This window comes from Prionailurus viverrinus, unplaced genomic scaffold (assembly GCF_022837055.1).
Source record: "Prionailurus viverrinus isolate Anna unplaced genomic scaffold, UM_Priviv_1.0 scaffold_33, whole genome shotgun sequence".
Taxonomy (NCBI): domain Eukaryota; kingdom Metazoa; phylum Chordata; class Mammalia; order Carnivora; family Felidae; genus Prionailurus; species Prionailurus viverrinus.
In genome coordinates this window covers 141,819-156,853 of record NW_025927604.1, presented here as the reverse complement: position 1 = coordinate 156,853, position 15,035 = coordinate 141,819, and the positions used below count along the sequence as shown (strand labels likewise).

The following is a 15,035-nucleotide window of genomic DNA, read 5'->3' as shown; positions in this document are numbered from 1 at the left end:
CACGGGTGTATGGGTTGTGCGTATGCTTCTACGTGTGTACGTATGTCGGAATAGGCATGTGTATGTTGGCACGTATGTGTGTGCACACAAGGACACGCGTTTACACCTGCATTTATGTTGGCACGTATGGGTGCGTGCTTGCATGAGTGTGTCATATGTGTGTATGTGCGCATCGCCCAGCACCGGCAAAGGATGGCTCTGCTCATTCTGCTCAGTGAAAGCAGGTCTACAGCGGGTGGGAGCCGTGCATGGAGGTGTGGAGTCTCTGACCCGCACTCAGGCCTCGAGGTCCCCAGGGCCGGCCCTTCCCCACACCGGCCCTCCTGTAAGGTTGTTTCGGTGTGTGGCACGACCGGGTTTTGCCACGTCTCAGGGCCCGTGGAGGGGGGCCCGGTGGAAGAGGACATTGTTGAGGGCAAAAGGGACAGTCTGGCGATAGGTAAGGCGGGGCCAACTGGCAGCTGTCCCGGGTCCCCGTGGCCAGGTGTCCTCAGCCTCGGCCGAGGCAGCCCGCGGGGGGGGTGGTGTTTGTCTTCCCATGAGTCCGTAGCATACTTTCAGCCCCGCTCGTGGAAGTGTAGCCTTCCGGGTGTGACTGGCTCCACGGGGAGCCTCTCTGGTGCTGGAAGACCGGCCCCCTGCTCCTCAGCCGAGGTGTGGGCTGGAGAAGGAGACCTCAGTCTGAACGGAACGTACGTTACCATGTGCTCAGCGACCCAGGGTCCCCTTTACAGAGAGGACCCAGAGGCTCAGAGAGGACCGTAACTTGTCCCAGCTTGCATGGGCAAAGGACTGCGATCGGGGTCTCATGTGCTGGGTCCGTGCTCCAGGCCACTGAACAACAGGCCTGCCCAGCTCGCTGTGTGACTCGAGGCGGGTGGCTTTGCCTCTCTGAATCCCAGTTTCGCTGGCGGCAGAGAAAGCGTACTGGACTGTTAGCGCTGCCGCGACAAATACCACGGGCCCGGGGGTGTAAACAACAGCTGTTTCTCTCACGGCTCCGGAGGCTGACGTCTGAGACCTGGGTGCCAGCGTGCCGAGGGCCCCATGACCACCTCTGTCACCCTGCTCCGTGAGCTGCGCAATGTCCCTCCTGGCACCCATTTTCCCCGGAGCCCCCAAGGCACGGTCCCACACTTCTCCAAGGGCAGGGGCCGGGGGGCACGGGACAGCAGCGACCTTGAATCAGCGTTAACGTTGGCCGTGCCATTCGGAGCTGGGCCAAGAGCCAAATGCTCTCAAGTTACTCCCGGGTTTTAAGTTACTCAGAAGGCAGGATGTGTGCGGACCCTCAGGGCGCATTTCCCGCTGATGAAATCAATCAGTAATTAATCGTTCTGTGGAGGTGGGGAAAACACTTAGCAGCCACGCACCTGCAGGCAGGCACTCTCCTCTGGCTCTCCCCACCCCTTCCCTGTGCGGGAGGGAGGCGAGCAGTCTGGATGGGGGCAGAGGGCCAGGTGTTGTTTTCAGTTTCTCTGTGCGGGGCAGGGGGGGCGGGGGGGTAGGGCTCAGGGAGAATCCCCTTCCACGTTTCGGGGTGGGATCTTCCCAGCGGCCAGCAGGCTCTTCAGTCACGTGATGGGGCCGCACTCACATCCAGTCTGTGCTCTACTGTGGCTCCCAGTCTCCTCTGTCGTGTTCGGGCTTTTGAACAGGAAGGCGCACTCCATCATCCTCCGGGATGTGGTGGCCCTGCCCCTGTGTTGGGGGATTCAGCGGGGGCCCAGGGTTAGCGCAGGTGCAAGCCTCCCGGTCTCTCTGGGCCTCTGCCTTCCCATCTGGAGACAGGGTTCGGTCGGGCGGTCTCCACCGAGATGTCCTGCTCTGGACGCTGCCCTCGTGGGAGCACCGTTCGGAGCTTGTATGGTATTTAGTGGGCCTGACCTTCCCCGTGAGGACGGAGGACGAGATACCGAATGTCCCAGCAGACTGCTGTCACGGCTGACCGCTGAGTGAAAACAAGCAAAACGACCTCAGGTGTGGGGGACTCGCGACAGTTAACAGAGGCACACGTGCTGAGGTCATCCTGACACCTGTCCTGCGGCCCAGCCCAGCTTCTCCGGCACTCGAGATCCCTCCCGGGGCCCCAGGAAGGGGGCCCCGTGGAGAGTTGGGGGACAGCTAGGTTAGCCTTTGGAAGGGAGGCCTGGGGAATGAGGCCGGCAGCGGGCGCACAGGCCGTGCGCAGCACTGTCGCCTCCCAGGGAACGTTGATGTTTCTGCAGAACGCTCTTTGCAAGAGGCTGAGTGGACACGCCAGTCACCAGGAATTAATTCCTCCCGGTGCTGGAGGCTGGACGTCCCGATCCGGCTGCCTCTGGTGAGGACCTCTTTCCCCCACCTGCGTCTCTCCTTCCTACCAGGGCCCCACCCTCGTGCCCTCATCTAAGCCCCGTCACCTCCCAAGGCCCACCTGCAGCCCCCGGTTAGGGGTTAGGGCTTCAGCAGCGGACACTGGGTGGGGGGGGCACACTTCAGTTCCCTGCGGAGGTGATGGTCGGGCCGTGCTGGGACACTCTGCCTGGGGGGGGGGGGGTGTCATCGCTAGATGAACAAAGACAGAACGGCCGTGCTCCGAGGAAGAGGCGGCCGTTCCAGCGAGAACTGAAACGTCAGGGGCGCGGCCTGGGGTAAGACGAATGTCGGGCGTGTTTCACCACGGGCTGCGCGGAGAGTGACGCGGTGCGGGCGGCGCTGTCTGGTGCGGGATCACCGGGCGGGCGGGCACATGCGGGGCTGACTGCTGGCCTGAGACCTGTTCTTGGCTGTCTTCCTTTGCTGCCCTGGCGGCTCACGGTTGGGGTTGATGAAGGTGAGCCTGTCCCGTGGACCCCGTCGGCAGGATAGGCCGGCCTGGTGACCGGAGTGTGGCCGGGCGACTCAGGGTCGTCTGGCTGAGGACGGGAGGCAGGGCTGGCGACTCAGGGGACAGAGCAGCGCAGATAGCGCTCAGCGGCACATGGACCTCTGTGCCCCAGGCTGGCACAGTGGGGCTGCCCCGCACTAGGGGGCGCCGTCTCCGCACCCACCCTTCGTTGCTGCCCCACTGGGACCCCCACCCCACCCACCCCGGGCCTCATGCTCTCGCCCTGTCCCACCTGTCTCACTGGGCTCTGACCCTGCGGGCTCCCTCCTGCAGTGGGGTCCCCGGGGCCCGTCCCCTCGGGGCGACATCACCAGGCTGCCTGTTGCCAGTAACCGCAGACGCACCGGCCGGGGGCCCTCGAGGCACACTGAGTCATGGCCAGCCTTGCCCCACACCCCAGCTGCGCGGTCCAGGGGACCGCGCCCTTTCCCTGCCCCCCCGCCCCACCTCCGCGTGCCCTGGGGGGTAGGGTCCCCTGCTGCCGTTGTCACCCCTCACATGGGCCGTCCATGACGTTTGGTACTGCTGCTCCCACACCGTCCCGCTGGGGCCTGCTCCCCTGACCCTGTGTCTGCGCCTCCTTCCAGCCCCTTTGCGGGCCAAGCACCAATGGCATCCTGTCACTCTCCTCCCTGACTCCCACCCCCCTCCATCCTTCCTCCACCCTGGTCCATGGGTTCAGGCCCCTCTCGGGGCTTACTCACACCCTCTCTGGTTATTACACCCATTACAGGTGTCTGATCGCCCCCAGATCTTCCCCGCAGGTCTCAGTCCTGTCGCCCCGTGTCCCTGGCACCAGGCACAGCACGCAGTCCGCAGGACCTGTGGCCTGAGTCGCCTCTGTGGTGGCTGGGCCAGCCTGGCCTTGGTTTCTGTGGCATCCCCCTGCCTCCCGTGGGGTCTCAGATCTGCGGTCACAGCTCGGTCCTGGCCCTGCAGTACCCCGGGCGCTTGACCCGGACAAGCCACTCAGGTCCTCTGCGTCTCCTCTGTGTCGTGAGTCACTCGTGTAAGAGAACGGGCGTGAGTGTGCTTCCTGTGTGAGCCTCAGCCAGCTCTGTGTGTGACGGGTGTGTTTCCGTTTGAGCTGCAGCTCGTCCGAAGCCTCTGGTCTCTGTCCCGAACTTAGGGAATATCGCAAAACTAAGAGCTCTTGGCTGGGAAGTCCTCAGGTTAAAGGAGAGGGTGGGCGTCAGGACAGCAGGACCAAGCCTCATCTGCGTCACACACAGTCCTTCCGACCACGTCTCTCCTGCCGAGCTGCTTATGCTGAGTTTCATATTCTTAAATTAAAGCCCATCTTGTGTTTCTTCTACCGAATGTTCTGCGTGTTTGTTTGACGCTGGCCGGCTTGGCTTGCGGTCTGTGGCGATCACCAGCGGACAGGCAGGTATGGCTGCTGACAGTTTCAGGACACTTTCTGGGAGAAAGTCTGAGTGTTGAGAAAATCCCCCCGCTGACATGATTGGTTCCGTGAGTGGGTGAGGAGGGCCGTTCTTGGTCTTAGTGAGCTGGTCGGCGAGGACGGTCGCATGGGGACTGTTACGAGGACGTCACTGGGGTCATGGCGTGAGGACCAGTCGCCGGGCCAGCCTGCGGTGATGGGAAGTATGGAGGAGGTGAGGGGCAGCACTGGTGACCCCCCCCAAGCTCCGGTGATGGGACTGCAGGCGGTGTGCAAGCCGGCCTCGCTGGAAGACTAGTGACCCTACGAGCATTCCCAGGATCCTCCTCGCCCTCTTCCTTGCCTTCCTTCTCCCCCACCAGTGGGCGGTGGAGGGTGACCCGTGTGCCCCTTTGCAGGAGTGTGGTCTGCTCAACTTGGTCTGGGGCCAGGTGCAGGAAGACAGGCCGGGACGGAGGACAGACAACCTTGTCCATGGACGTAACTGGAGGGGTCTCGACTGAGTTCAGGATTAGGGATGCACTGTGGGCCCCCTTCGTTCCACAGTGTGTCTTCCTCTGGAAAACGTATCAACAGCCACCTGTGAAGAACCTTCCAGGGTCCGTCACATACGTGACCTTGAAGAGACTAAGAGGACAGATGTACATTTTCCGTCTCCTCTTGTGCGTGTGTGCGTGTGCGTGTGCGATGTTGAACAGGAGGCGTGCCGGATTACCTACGCACCAACCAACTTTGATCTTGTTGTTTTCTACAGGAGACATGGGTGACAAAGGACAGAAGGGCAGTGTGGGTCGCCATGGAAAAATTGGTCCCATTGGTTCTAAAGGTATTTGCGACGCACTTCTTGCCCTATTCCTTCCCGGGCTCAGGGTGCGGGAGCTCGAGGATGGTTGCGGACTGGCCAGGCCCGCCTGGCGGCTGTGCTTCTGTGTGCTTTCTATGCGATGCTGTGGTCTCAGGGTTTGCAGCGGGCAGTGGTGGTCAGACTCACCTGCTGGCTGTGCGCCCACCAGGGCGGGGCGAGGGCTCCTGTCCCGGAGGGCGCACAGGGCACCCGGGAGGGGGATCCGGGGCTGGTGTGCTTGGCAGGACGGTCACTACCGCTTCCATAACCAGTTTAACGAGACGCCGGAGCCCCGTTTGACTGATGGAAGGATGGTGTTCCGGAAACGCTGTCTGTCCACCTCCAGCTCTGGTGACTTTTTGAAACCGTGGGGTGTCTCTGGGTGCGAACGGGGCCCAGGAAGGCAACAGCCAGTGAGGGCAGCCCTCTAGTGACGAGACGCCTGCACTTGCCTGGGTCTGCGTTGAGACCTCCTCTGACCGTACGGGGCGGGCAGGTCAGGATGTGGCCTCGAGCCACACAGCCCCTCTGTCTCTCTCGCTGCCCAGTCAGCAAACCCTCCCTGGGCCCCTGGTGTGCCCTGTGCTCTCAGTAAGCGAGGCCACGGGGGTCTCCCCACCTCCCCCAAGGGTGCTAATGAGGCGGCCGAGGCTGGGGACGACCAGGGCTTGGCAACGTGAGGGTGGGGCGCAGGGGGCGGGTCCGTGTGGTCTGCCGCCGGGTTTCTTCTGCCTCAGTAACCTGCCTCGGGGGTTTGGGCTGCGAGTGGGTTTGGGTGGTTTGTTCTGATCGGTGGTCACGCACCTCCCCCGGCCTCAGCCCGTCCCCGGCAGGTTCTCGGCCAGGAGTGTGACAGACACTGCGGCCAGCTCAGCGGAGCTCAGGTGCTCCGGGGAGCACCTGTTCAGGATGGCCCACTCCTTACGTAAAGAGCACATAGATAGATATGCGTGGCACAGAGAGAGACGTGTGGTTTGCAAAGGCTCTGAAAGATCGCGGTAAAGCATTCCTAGTATAAGATCTGCCACGTTAGCTATTTTCAGGCGTACAAGTCAGTGGCATGAAGTACCTTTGTGATGTACCACCTTCACCACCGTTTGCAAAATGTTCTCATGGCCCCGGAGAGAAACTCGGTCATCGTGAGGCAGCGTCCCCCGGTCCCCTCCCTCAGCCGTGGTCACCACTACTCTTAGGGTCCATGACTTTGTGTGCTCTAGGTTCTAGGTCATTCACGTAAATGGAATCCTACTAGATTTGTCATCTGTGTCTGACTTATGTCACAGAGTGTAACGTGTTCTAGGCTCCTCTGTGTTGTAGCTAGGTCAGCATTTCCTTCCTTTTTAAGGCTGAATCATGGCCACACCGCATCTTACTTATTCACGTGTCTGTCGGCAGAGATTCGGGCTGTTTCCACCCGTTAGGTCCTGGTAGGTGCTGCGCAGAGCGCCATGGATGTTGGCATACGAGTAGGGGTGTGTGTGCTTTTCACGTACAGCGTGTGCTCTGAATAGATGTCTGTGTCTCACCGCGGGACAGCTTGCCAGCAAGCCCCTCGTGCAGCTTAGTTTATGTGCTCGTCAGGCTGACCTGTCTGTCATTCCTGAGCCCTGATGCTGGTGAGAGTCACAGGGGTCGTCTGGATGGACCTGGCGTGCTCTCCCCCCTCCCACCCCCACCGACAGAATGTGCTGAGACTGCACAGAGGGAGGGGACACTGGTCCTCCACCGCCCGCGCCAAGTGGATGTTTAGGCTCTCAGGGAGGAGAACGCGCTGTAGGAGTGCTCACGCGCCTTTGTACATTCGCTGTGTATTTTATTGTTTTATATTTATTTTATCTATTTTATTTTTTTAAAGTTTATTCATTTTAGGGTAGCCAGGAAGCTTGGTCGCCATGGTGGTGTCCAACCCCTTTCCTTTTTAAAAAATTTTTTTTAACATTTATTTTTGAGAGAGCAAGACAGAGCACGAGTGGAGCAGGGGCAGAGAGAGACAGAGGGGACACAGAATCCGAAGCAGGCTCCAGGCTCTGAGCTGTCAGCACAGAGCCCGATGCGGGGCTTGAACTCACAGACTATGAGATCATAACCTAAGCTGAAGTCAGACACCTAACCGACTGAGCCACCCAGGCACCCCCCCCCCTCCCCGCCTTTCCTTTATAAGCTGCGGGGCAAGGTTGGGCAGGAGGGCTGCATGGCACATCCTGTCTCCAGGAGGCAGCGTGACAGGCCAGGTGGGGGCCCTGGTGCCCTTGGAGAGGGCTCAGGAAGGACTCTCTACTCCATTGGGGTGAGACTTTCCCCAGGTCCACCCCAGTGCCCACATGACAACGTTCTCCCTGAGTTTCCCTGCCATCATGAGGGCACAGGTAGGAGTCAGGGTTAGTTGTTACTGACCCAGGGGGTTAAAGGTTCATGACATGAACCTACAAATTGTTCTATGAGACATCTGGGGTTTTTGGAGTCGATTTAAAGAAGGATCGTCTGGCAGTCTCTAAAATCTAGTGATAGGCCTGTGTCCCGTGTCACATCGAGAGAGCCTGAAGAATTAGAGATCTATAGAATACAACTCTCTGTATTCACAGCAAAAAGAGGGTCCAGGGGAAACTCCTAGAATGTTACCATGGAAGAAACAACACTGTTATCCAGGGGAAGATCCTAGGACACGACACACGGAACGTTGTTAACCCTGATAATTCTGAACTTGAGTGACGTGTCCCGGCTCCACTTGGTGATTTTGACTTTGCTTGCCCTTTTCAGGTGAAAAAGGAGATTCTGGTGACATAGGGCCCCCCGGCCCTAATGGAGAACCAGGTATGGCGCAGAGGGCCCAAGGGTTTGTAAAAAAATGTATTAAAACTTGCACGTTCTCCCAATCTCATTGAAAAATAATGACATACCTCCCCGGAGAAGGTTAAGACGTACAGCACGATGGTTTGATTCACAGATACCGCAAAGCGGCCACAGTAGGTTCCACTAACATCCGTCTTCTCGTGTAGACACAATAAAAAGAAAAGACGGAAGAAAGCAGGACTTGCGAGGAGAGCTCTGGGGACTGGGTCTCTCGGCAGCCGCCCTGGGTGCTACAGAGCAGTGTTAACTTTGTGTATCGGATACCTGGTGGGCATTTATCTTAGCTGGGGTGGGGGTGGGGCGTCCGCACCGTCTGACCCCCTGCCTCCAGCTCCCCTCCCCCACCACACATGTAAGTGAGGTCCTGCAGGATTTGTCTTCTCTGCCCGGCTCACCTCACGTGGCAAGCATGCCTTCAGGTCCATCCATGGACAAGGGAGGGGCAGGGAGAGAGGGAGAGACAGGGAATCCCAAGCAGGCGAGCTCCTGGGCCCTCATTTCCTCGGATGTTCTGGCTTCTCTGCTTCCGCACAGTCGCAGTCCCCAACCCCACAGTCTGAGTTGCTGCCATAAGGCCACCCTCCACCCACCTCCCCTGCACCTCCCCTCTTCCTTCCCATGAAAACAGAGCCCGATTTTAAAACAGGTGGGTCTCTGGGGCACCTGGGTGGCTCCGTCGGTTATGCCTCTGACTCTTGGTTCCGGCTCAGGTCATAGTCTCACGGTATGTGAGTGTGGGCTCCACACAGACGGCATGGAGCCTGCTTGGGATTCTCTCTTTCTCTCTCTCTCTCTGTCGTCCTCCGCCCCTCCCCCACTTATGCGCTATCTTAATAAAGAAACTTTAAAGTACAAATAAAATAAAACAGGTCGGGCTTGGTCCTGTCCTGCTGAAGTTCCCGCACCCCTCCCCTCGCCCTGGGGACGAAGCCCGCTATCTGGGTGTCCCGGCCTCCAAGGCCCCGCCTGCTCCTCGCCGAATGCTGTTTGTATCTGGGCGGGGGGCTGCTACCCCGGGCACGGTCCCGTCCGGTCTCACTAACACAGGGGCCGGCGTCCGCAGGCATCCCGTGTGAGTGCAGCCAGCTGAGGAAGGCCATCGGGGAGACGGACAACCAGGTCAGCCAGCTGACGGCGGAGCTGAAATTCATTAAAAATGGTACGCGCAACCCCAGCCCAGGGGGGCGGAGGGAGTACGGAGGGACTCGGGCGGCCGTGTCCCCACGTCCGCGTCCCGCGGGTGTGCGCGTGCGGCGCCCCGAGTGTGCTTACAGAACGCGAGCGCTCACTTTCCAGCACTGCCCCCCCCCGCAGCTGTCGCCGGCGTGCGCGAGACCGACAGCAAGATCTACCTGCTGGTGAAGGAGGAGAAGCGCTACGTGGACGCGCAGCTGTCGTGCCAGGGCCGCGGGGGCACGCTGGGCATGCCCAAGGACGAGGCCGCCAACGGGCTGATGGCCGCCTACATCGCGCAGGCCGGCCTGGCCCGCGTCTTCATCGGCATCAACGACCTGGAGAGGGAGGGCACGTTCGTGTACTCGGACCGCTCGCCCATGCAGACCTTCAACAAGTGGCGCAGCGGCGAGCCCAACAACGCGTACGACGAGGAGGACTGCGTGGAGATGGTGGCCTCGGGCGGCTGGAACGACGTGGCCTGCCACGTCACCATGCACTTCCTGTGCGAGTTCGACAAGGAGCACGTGTGAGCGCGCCGCGCACGTGGCCCCAGCGGAGCAGTGCGCACGCGCGCGCGGCCCGGAAGCACCTGCCGCCTGCGCGGGGCGGGGCGGGGCGGGGCCACCCTGGGGGGCGGGGCGACGGCGGCCTCTGAACCGCCGACGAGCGCCGGGGAGGAAAGAGGTTTCCGGGGGTTATTTCTCAAGTGAGGTTTTATCACTTGCATTGTAGCCAAGTCTCATTATGGAATCATTACTCAGAATTGCTCTTGCCTTTGTCCCAACTATAAAATAAAAGCTTAAACATGATCATCGTCAAGTACCAACAATGGTAGTGGGCTCTTGAATCACTGTCTTCCTTTGAATTTCTGTCTGGAAAAGAACCCACGTGACTCTAGCCAATAGTTCTGTAAATGACGATAAAATCTATGTTCCTTTCCACTGCTGTCCAAGCAGGGACATTTTGCTTGCTGCAAACGCAGGTTTCGGGGAAAGGAAAAGTTCTCTAGACCTGACAGGTGAGCGCCTGGTGTTACTGTGTTGCCTTGGTTTCTCCAGGAGCTTCAGGTGTTACTGCCCAAACTTACCCCGAACCTAGTGTCTTGCGAAAACAAATATTGAGTGTCTCATGCTTCCCGTGGATGAGGACTTTTTTTGGGGGTTTAGCCAGACCCTCGTGCCTATGGGCAGGATCCGGCTCTTTGTCCCCTGGGCCCCTCTGCTGGGCAGCTCTCAACACAACGGCTGGCTGTGTCAGAGTCGCGAGGAAGGGCCAGAGCAGGACCGTGATGGTCCTTTGTGACCTGGTCTGGGAAGTGATGTGCCGTCCCATCACTATATTCTGTTCACAAGGAGTGAGCCACCATGTCTAGGCCAGCTCGGGGAGGGGATTTCACAGGATGGGGAGGCAAGGTCCACTGGGAGCCATTCCAGAACTGTCTGCTATGATCACCTGTGCTTCTTCTCCGCTCTGTGCGTCAGAATCCCTAGTAAAAAGTAAACCTCTTCCTGTTTCAAGAATACAACACGTGAGCACATACAGAAGACCCAGCTGAGGTTGTGGGAGCAGTTCTCCAGGGGCCTCCAGTGTTCCTTGTGTCTTGTGAGCGAGGCCGGCCAGTGTTCTGGACCATGTTTTTATTTTTTAAATTAAGTATTATTTTTTAATATTTATTTTTGAGACAGAGAGAGACAGAGTATGAGCGGGGAAGGGGCAGAGAGAGGAAGACACAGAATCTGTAGCTGGCTCCAGGCTCTGAGCTGTCAGCACAGAGCCCAGTGCGGGGCTCTAGCTCATGACCTGAGCTGAAGTCAGATGCTTAGCCGACTGAGCCACCTAGGTGCTCCAAATTAATTAATTCTTTAATATTTATTTAGTTTTAAGAGAGAGAGGGAGAGAGAGAGAGTATGAGCAAGTGGGGCAGGGGCAGAGAGAGAGAGAGAGAGAGAAACAGAAGATCTGAAGTGTGCTCTGTGCTGACAGCAGAGAGCCTGACATGGGGCTTGAACCCATGAGCCGTGAGATCATGACCTGAGCCGACGTGGGATGCCCAACAGACTGAGCCCCCCAGGCGCCCCTGGACCATGTTTTTGAGGATGTTTGCCTAGAGCCTTCCAGAGCAATGGGCAGGCACGGTTACAAGCCAGCAGGATGGAGGTGATGTCCCCCTCCAGAGGGAGGGGTGGCAGCTTCCTGCCCACTCAAGGGGGCTTGGGTTCCCTAAACTCACAGGTCCTATCCTGGAACCACCTGCTGCACACAAAGGTGTTACCTGGGCCTCGTCACTTGCTCTGTGGGGACTGGAGCTTGGGACTCAGACCCATGCCAACACTGGCCGCTGCTTAACTGTAGGTCTGGGGGGTGGGGGGCAAAGCAGCAGACCCCTGCTGGAGGCCCCCTGCCATCCACAGGGTCGGGAAGATGTGGGGCATCTCAGTGCAGGGACCCCCCCTTGTGCCCGGGGCAGATCCAGTCCTTGGGGTCCTGTGGCTGCGGCTGGGCAGGGCCCTGCAGGGGCCCCAAGCCTTGAGGTGCACAGCCTCACGGCCATTGTCTCTGCCCCAAGACTGTTTTCCGAACCTGCAGGGAGCCCCTGTTCTGTCAGCCCGACGGTGGGTGAGACGCGTGCACCTGCCTTCCTTCCATGGGCTGTTCTGGCCCCTGCGTAGTCCATGCTGAGCCCCGGCACCCCTCGGGGCCTCCGTTTCCTCACTTGGAGGTGAGGAGGGCGGGGGTCAACACCTCTGTGCTCTCACGTCGCCTCCAAGTCTCCCGAAGTTAGGGGGAGCTCAGCAGGTCCAGCCCTCCCGTCACCTCCTGCACTCAGCTGTCCTCAGACAGCCAGGGAAGGCACACCGGCCTTGGGCCTTCGTACCTGCTCCTGCGGGATTACGATCGGTGCAGAGCACATCTGATAGGATGTCAACCCCCGGGCGTGAAATCAGAACCATTGCCCCTAATTGAATCCCCCGACTTTTCAAGAAGGGGCCTCTTGTGCAGACGGCAGAGTCTGATTTGCAAAGTGTGGGGTGGCGGGGGGCGGTGTGGTTGAGGACAGAGCCGGGATTGATGAGGTGCCGCACTGAGGCGTGACCGCGGAGCTGCGGCGCAGTCTCCTCGGGGCCCTGCGAGAGGCTGGGCGGAGACGGGGCCGGGGGAAGCAGAGCGCGGCCCGGATCCGCGTGTCCACACTGCCATCCAGCGTCCGTCGCAAGCAGCGCAGGCAGGAGCTCTTTAGGACGGTGAGCGCGTGTGTGCGTGTACATGCGTGTGCATGCGTGTGCGTGTGTATCAGGGAGGGGAGGGAAGCGGAAGGAGGGGAGGGGAAGAGAGGGGAGAGGAGGGAGGGCGGGGGAAGAGAGGAGAGGAGAGGGGAGGGAAGGGGGAGGGGACAGAGGGGAAGGGAGAGGAGGGGAGGGGTGAGCAGTGAGAGGCAGGGGTGGGGGGGTGGAGATGCTGCGGAACAAAGGCTGGCAGGCAGGGGGGGGAAAGGAGGGGCTGCGGTCCCCAGAGGTGCTGTGCCCTTCAGAAAATCCTCCACCACGTGATTCCTCCACGTGACTCCTCCTCCGCCGGCGTTCCCAGGTCCCCAGGGCGGTGGCCGCCATCTAGAGCCGCCAGACAAAAGCCCAGTCAGAAGAATGGGTGGTTCTGAGTGTTGGAGGAGGAGAAGCTCTAGGCCTGGGATGCAGTTCATCTCTGGTCTCCAGGTCCCGGAAGCTCCTGCACAGAGCTTGGTCCAGGCCCAACGGGAGGGTGACGGGGGTGTTTCTGCAGGGCAGCTGGGGTTCCTGTCCACGGTGCCTCTCCCCGGGCAGCCCCATGTCACGTTCCTGCCTCTCTCATGCCTGCACAGCCGCTCTCGCTCTCCGCCCACGCGGGTGGCTACCCCTGGAGACTGTTTGGATGGCGGGCCCACCTTGCTTCCTGGGGGGAGTGGGTGGCAGGTGAGGACCAAGGTTGGTCACCAGGCACAACCCAGTTTAATCCAGGAAATCCAAACCGAGGGTGCGAGGTGTTTCTTAGCCGCAAGCAAGACCATCTGAGTCTCTCTAATTTAAGCAGAGGGGGGATTCGTTGAAAGGTTTTTGGGAGTTCGCGGGAATTTTGGAAAGACTGGAGAACCATCCTGGGGGCTGCGTGGAAGGGAACGGAGCCCACAGATCATGCTACAGATGGGCCTGCTGGGTCCGTCCGTGGCTGGCAGCTGCCGCCGTGGGCGCCGTGCAAGCAGGCTGTAGCCACTGCGTTGGTACCTCACTAGCTCCCCATCCAGAGTCTGGAGGGGCAGGTCTGCTCGGGTCCCTAGTGTTCTGGGGCCAGTTTGTGTGTCTGCACAGGTTGTGCACTGCACAAATCCAGAGGCACCATTCATGGAACATGGTGGCTGGCATGTGTCTGTGCTATGAAGCTATGAAGGGGGCTGGGAAGGTGCAAGGCTCTCAGGGTCTCTGGCGGGAGCCATACTGCTTTCCAAGGATGAGCGTGTACCAAACACATGCATCAGTTAGCTTCTGCTTGTGCAGCAGCCCACCCCAAAGCTTAGTGCCTCTAAGCAGTGACCAAGTCTTTCCCCATTAACTGTGATTCTAGGGGTCAGCAGTTTGGGCTGAGACCAGCTGGATGGGTCTTCTGGTCATGGCTAGGCTCACACGTCTCCCGGCAGCTGCCGCAGTGGCCGGGGTGGCCGGTCTAGGACGCCTTGGCCGGCGGGCTTGCTCGCTCTGCAACCGGTTCTCATCCCCGAGGGACCAGCCTGAGCGTGTTCCCAAGGTGGCCGTTCCAAAAAGCAAGAGTGGGCCCACAAGCTTTCCTGAGGCCTAAGCGTCGAGCCGGAACAACATGGCTCTGTCGCTGTCTAAGGCCAAGTAGTCGGAAGGTGAGTCCAGATTCAAGGGGAGGGTCGACCGGAGGAGCTGCGAACAGGTGTAGAGGATTGTGGCTGCGTCTGCCGTCTGCCGCCCGCAGGGAAGCGGCCAGATGTGGCCCCAAATAAGGGCCGAGGTCCATGATGGCGGGCGAGGGGGGAGAAGGAAGGGCATGGCAGGGGGTCAGCGTGGGATCCGGCCCATGTGGGCAGAAGGGACAGCACGGGAGGAGACCAGCAAGCTGGACGCTGGAAATGTTCCTTTGTCCCTTTCTCTGAAGGTCCAGCAGGCACTGGGGCAGGGCCTGTGCTCAGAAACCTCTCCGGGGCCTGGGAGGAGGTGGGGGCACGAGGCGGGTCTCAAGGCAGATGTTTCTAGCGTTGCCCGGGGGTCAGGCACAGCGGGCTGCTCCTGGTGACAGTGTCCTGCCCCCCCCCCCCCACCCCATCAGGCCGTGGTGCGCCAAGCCCTGGTGGCCCCGAGGGGCACCTCGCCTCCTCAACAGACGGCACTGAAGCAGCACCCGAGGCCGGGGTGCCGTTTCTCTAGTCCCTGTTCGCACCGTCTCTGGGCCGGTCGCCCCGATCCCAAACCTGTCTCACCCGTCACCCCCGGGAGGCTCCCCTGTGGGGATCAGCCCTCCATCACCGTGTGACAAATCACCCTACGCTTCAGCAGCTCGTGTGTGTGGGCTCGCACAGTTTCTGTGGCCCAGGAGCGTGGGGGCAGCTGAGCGCGGTGGTTCTGGCCAGGGCTCCTCCTGGGTGGCCCTCGCGCCTCTGGGGGAAGGAGCCGCGGTCGCCCGCATGCGGGGCCCCTGCCGGGCTCGTCGCTGGCTCGGGGCTGGTCCGGCACCACCGCTCTCCCTGCTCTTGCTGTCCTCACCCCCCAGCAGAGCCGACTGCAATCGCGTGCGCCGTGGCGGGCGAGGCTCTGGGCTGCCACACGTGGCCACCGAGCACGTGGAATTTAGCTAGTGAGACAGGATGTAAATTTAAAATTTCATCGAACTTGTATTAAATA

General features: G+C 60.2%; 1 protein-coding gene across 6 annotated transcripts in view; it reads left to right on the top strand.

The window, feature by feature from the left end:
* Positions 1-9,973, top strand: part of COLEC11 (collectin subfamily member 11) — a 28,772-nt gene extending 18,799 nt beyond the window's left edge. For 2 of the 6 annotated variants that reach the window (XM_047845142.1, XM_047845140.1), the window contains 3 exons: positions 7,876-7,929; positions 9,032-9,127; positions 9,265-9,973. In XM_047845142.1, the coding sequence (XP_047701098.1) occupies positions 7,876-7,929; positions 9,032-9,127; positions 9,265-9,674 (560 nt within the window). In that variant the 3' untranslated portion in view covers positions 9,675-9,973. Of the gene's footprint in view, positions 1-5,028; positions 5,101-7,875; positions 7,930-9,031; positions 9,128-9,264 lie in introns of all 6 variants that reach the window. The other 4 variants (XM_047845143.1, XM_047845141.1, XM_047845138.1 and 1 more) reach the window with 3 other exon arrangements.
* The last annotated feature ends 5,062 nt before the right edge of the window (positions 9,974-15,035 follow it).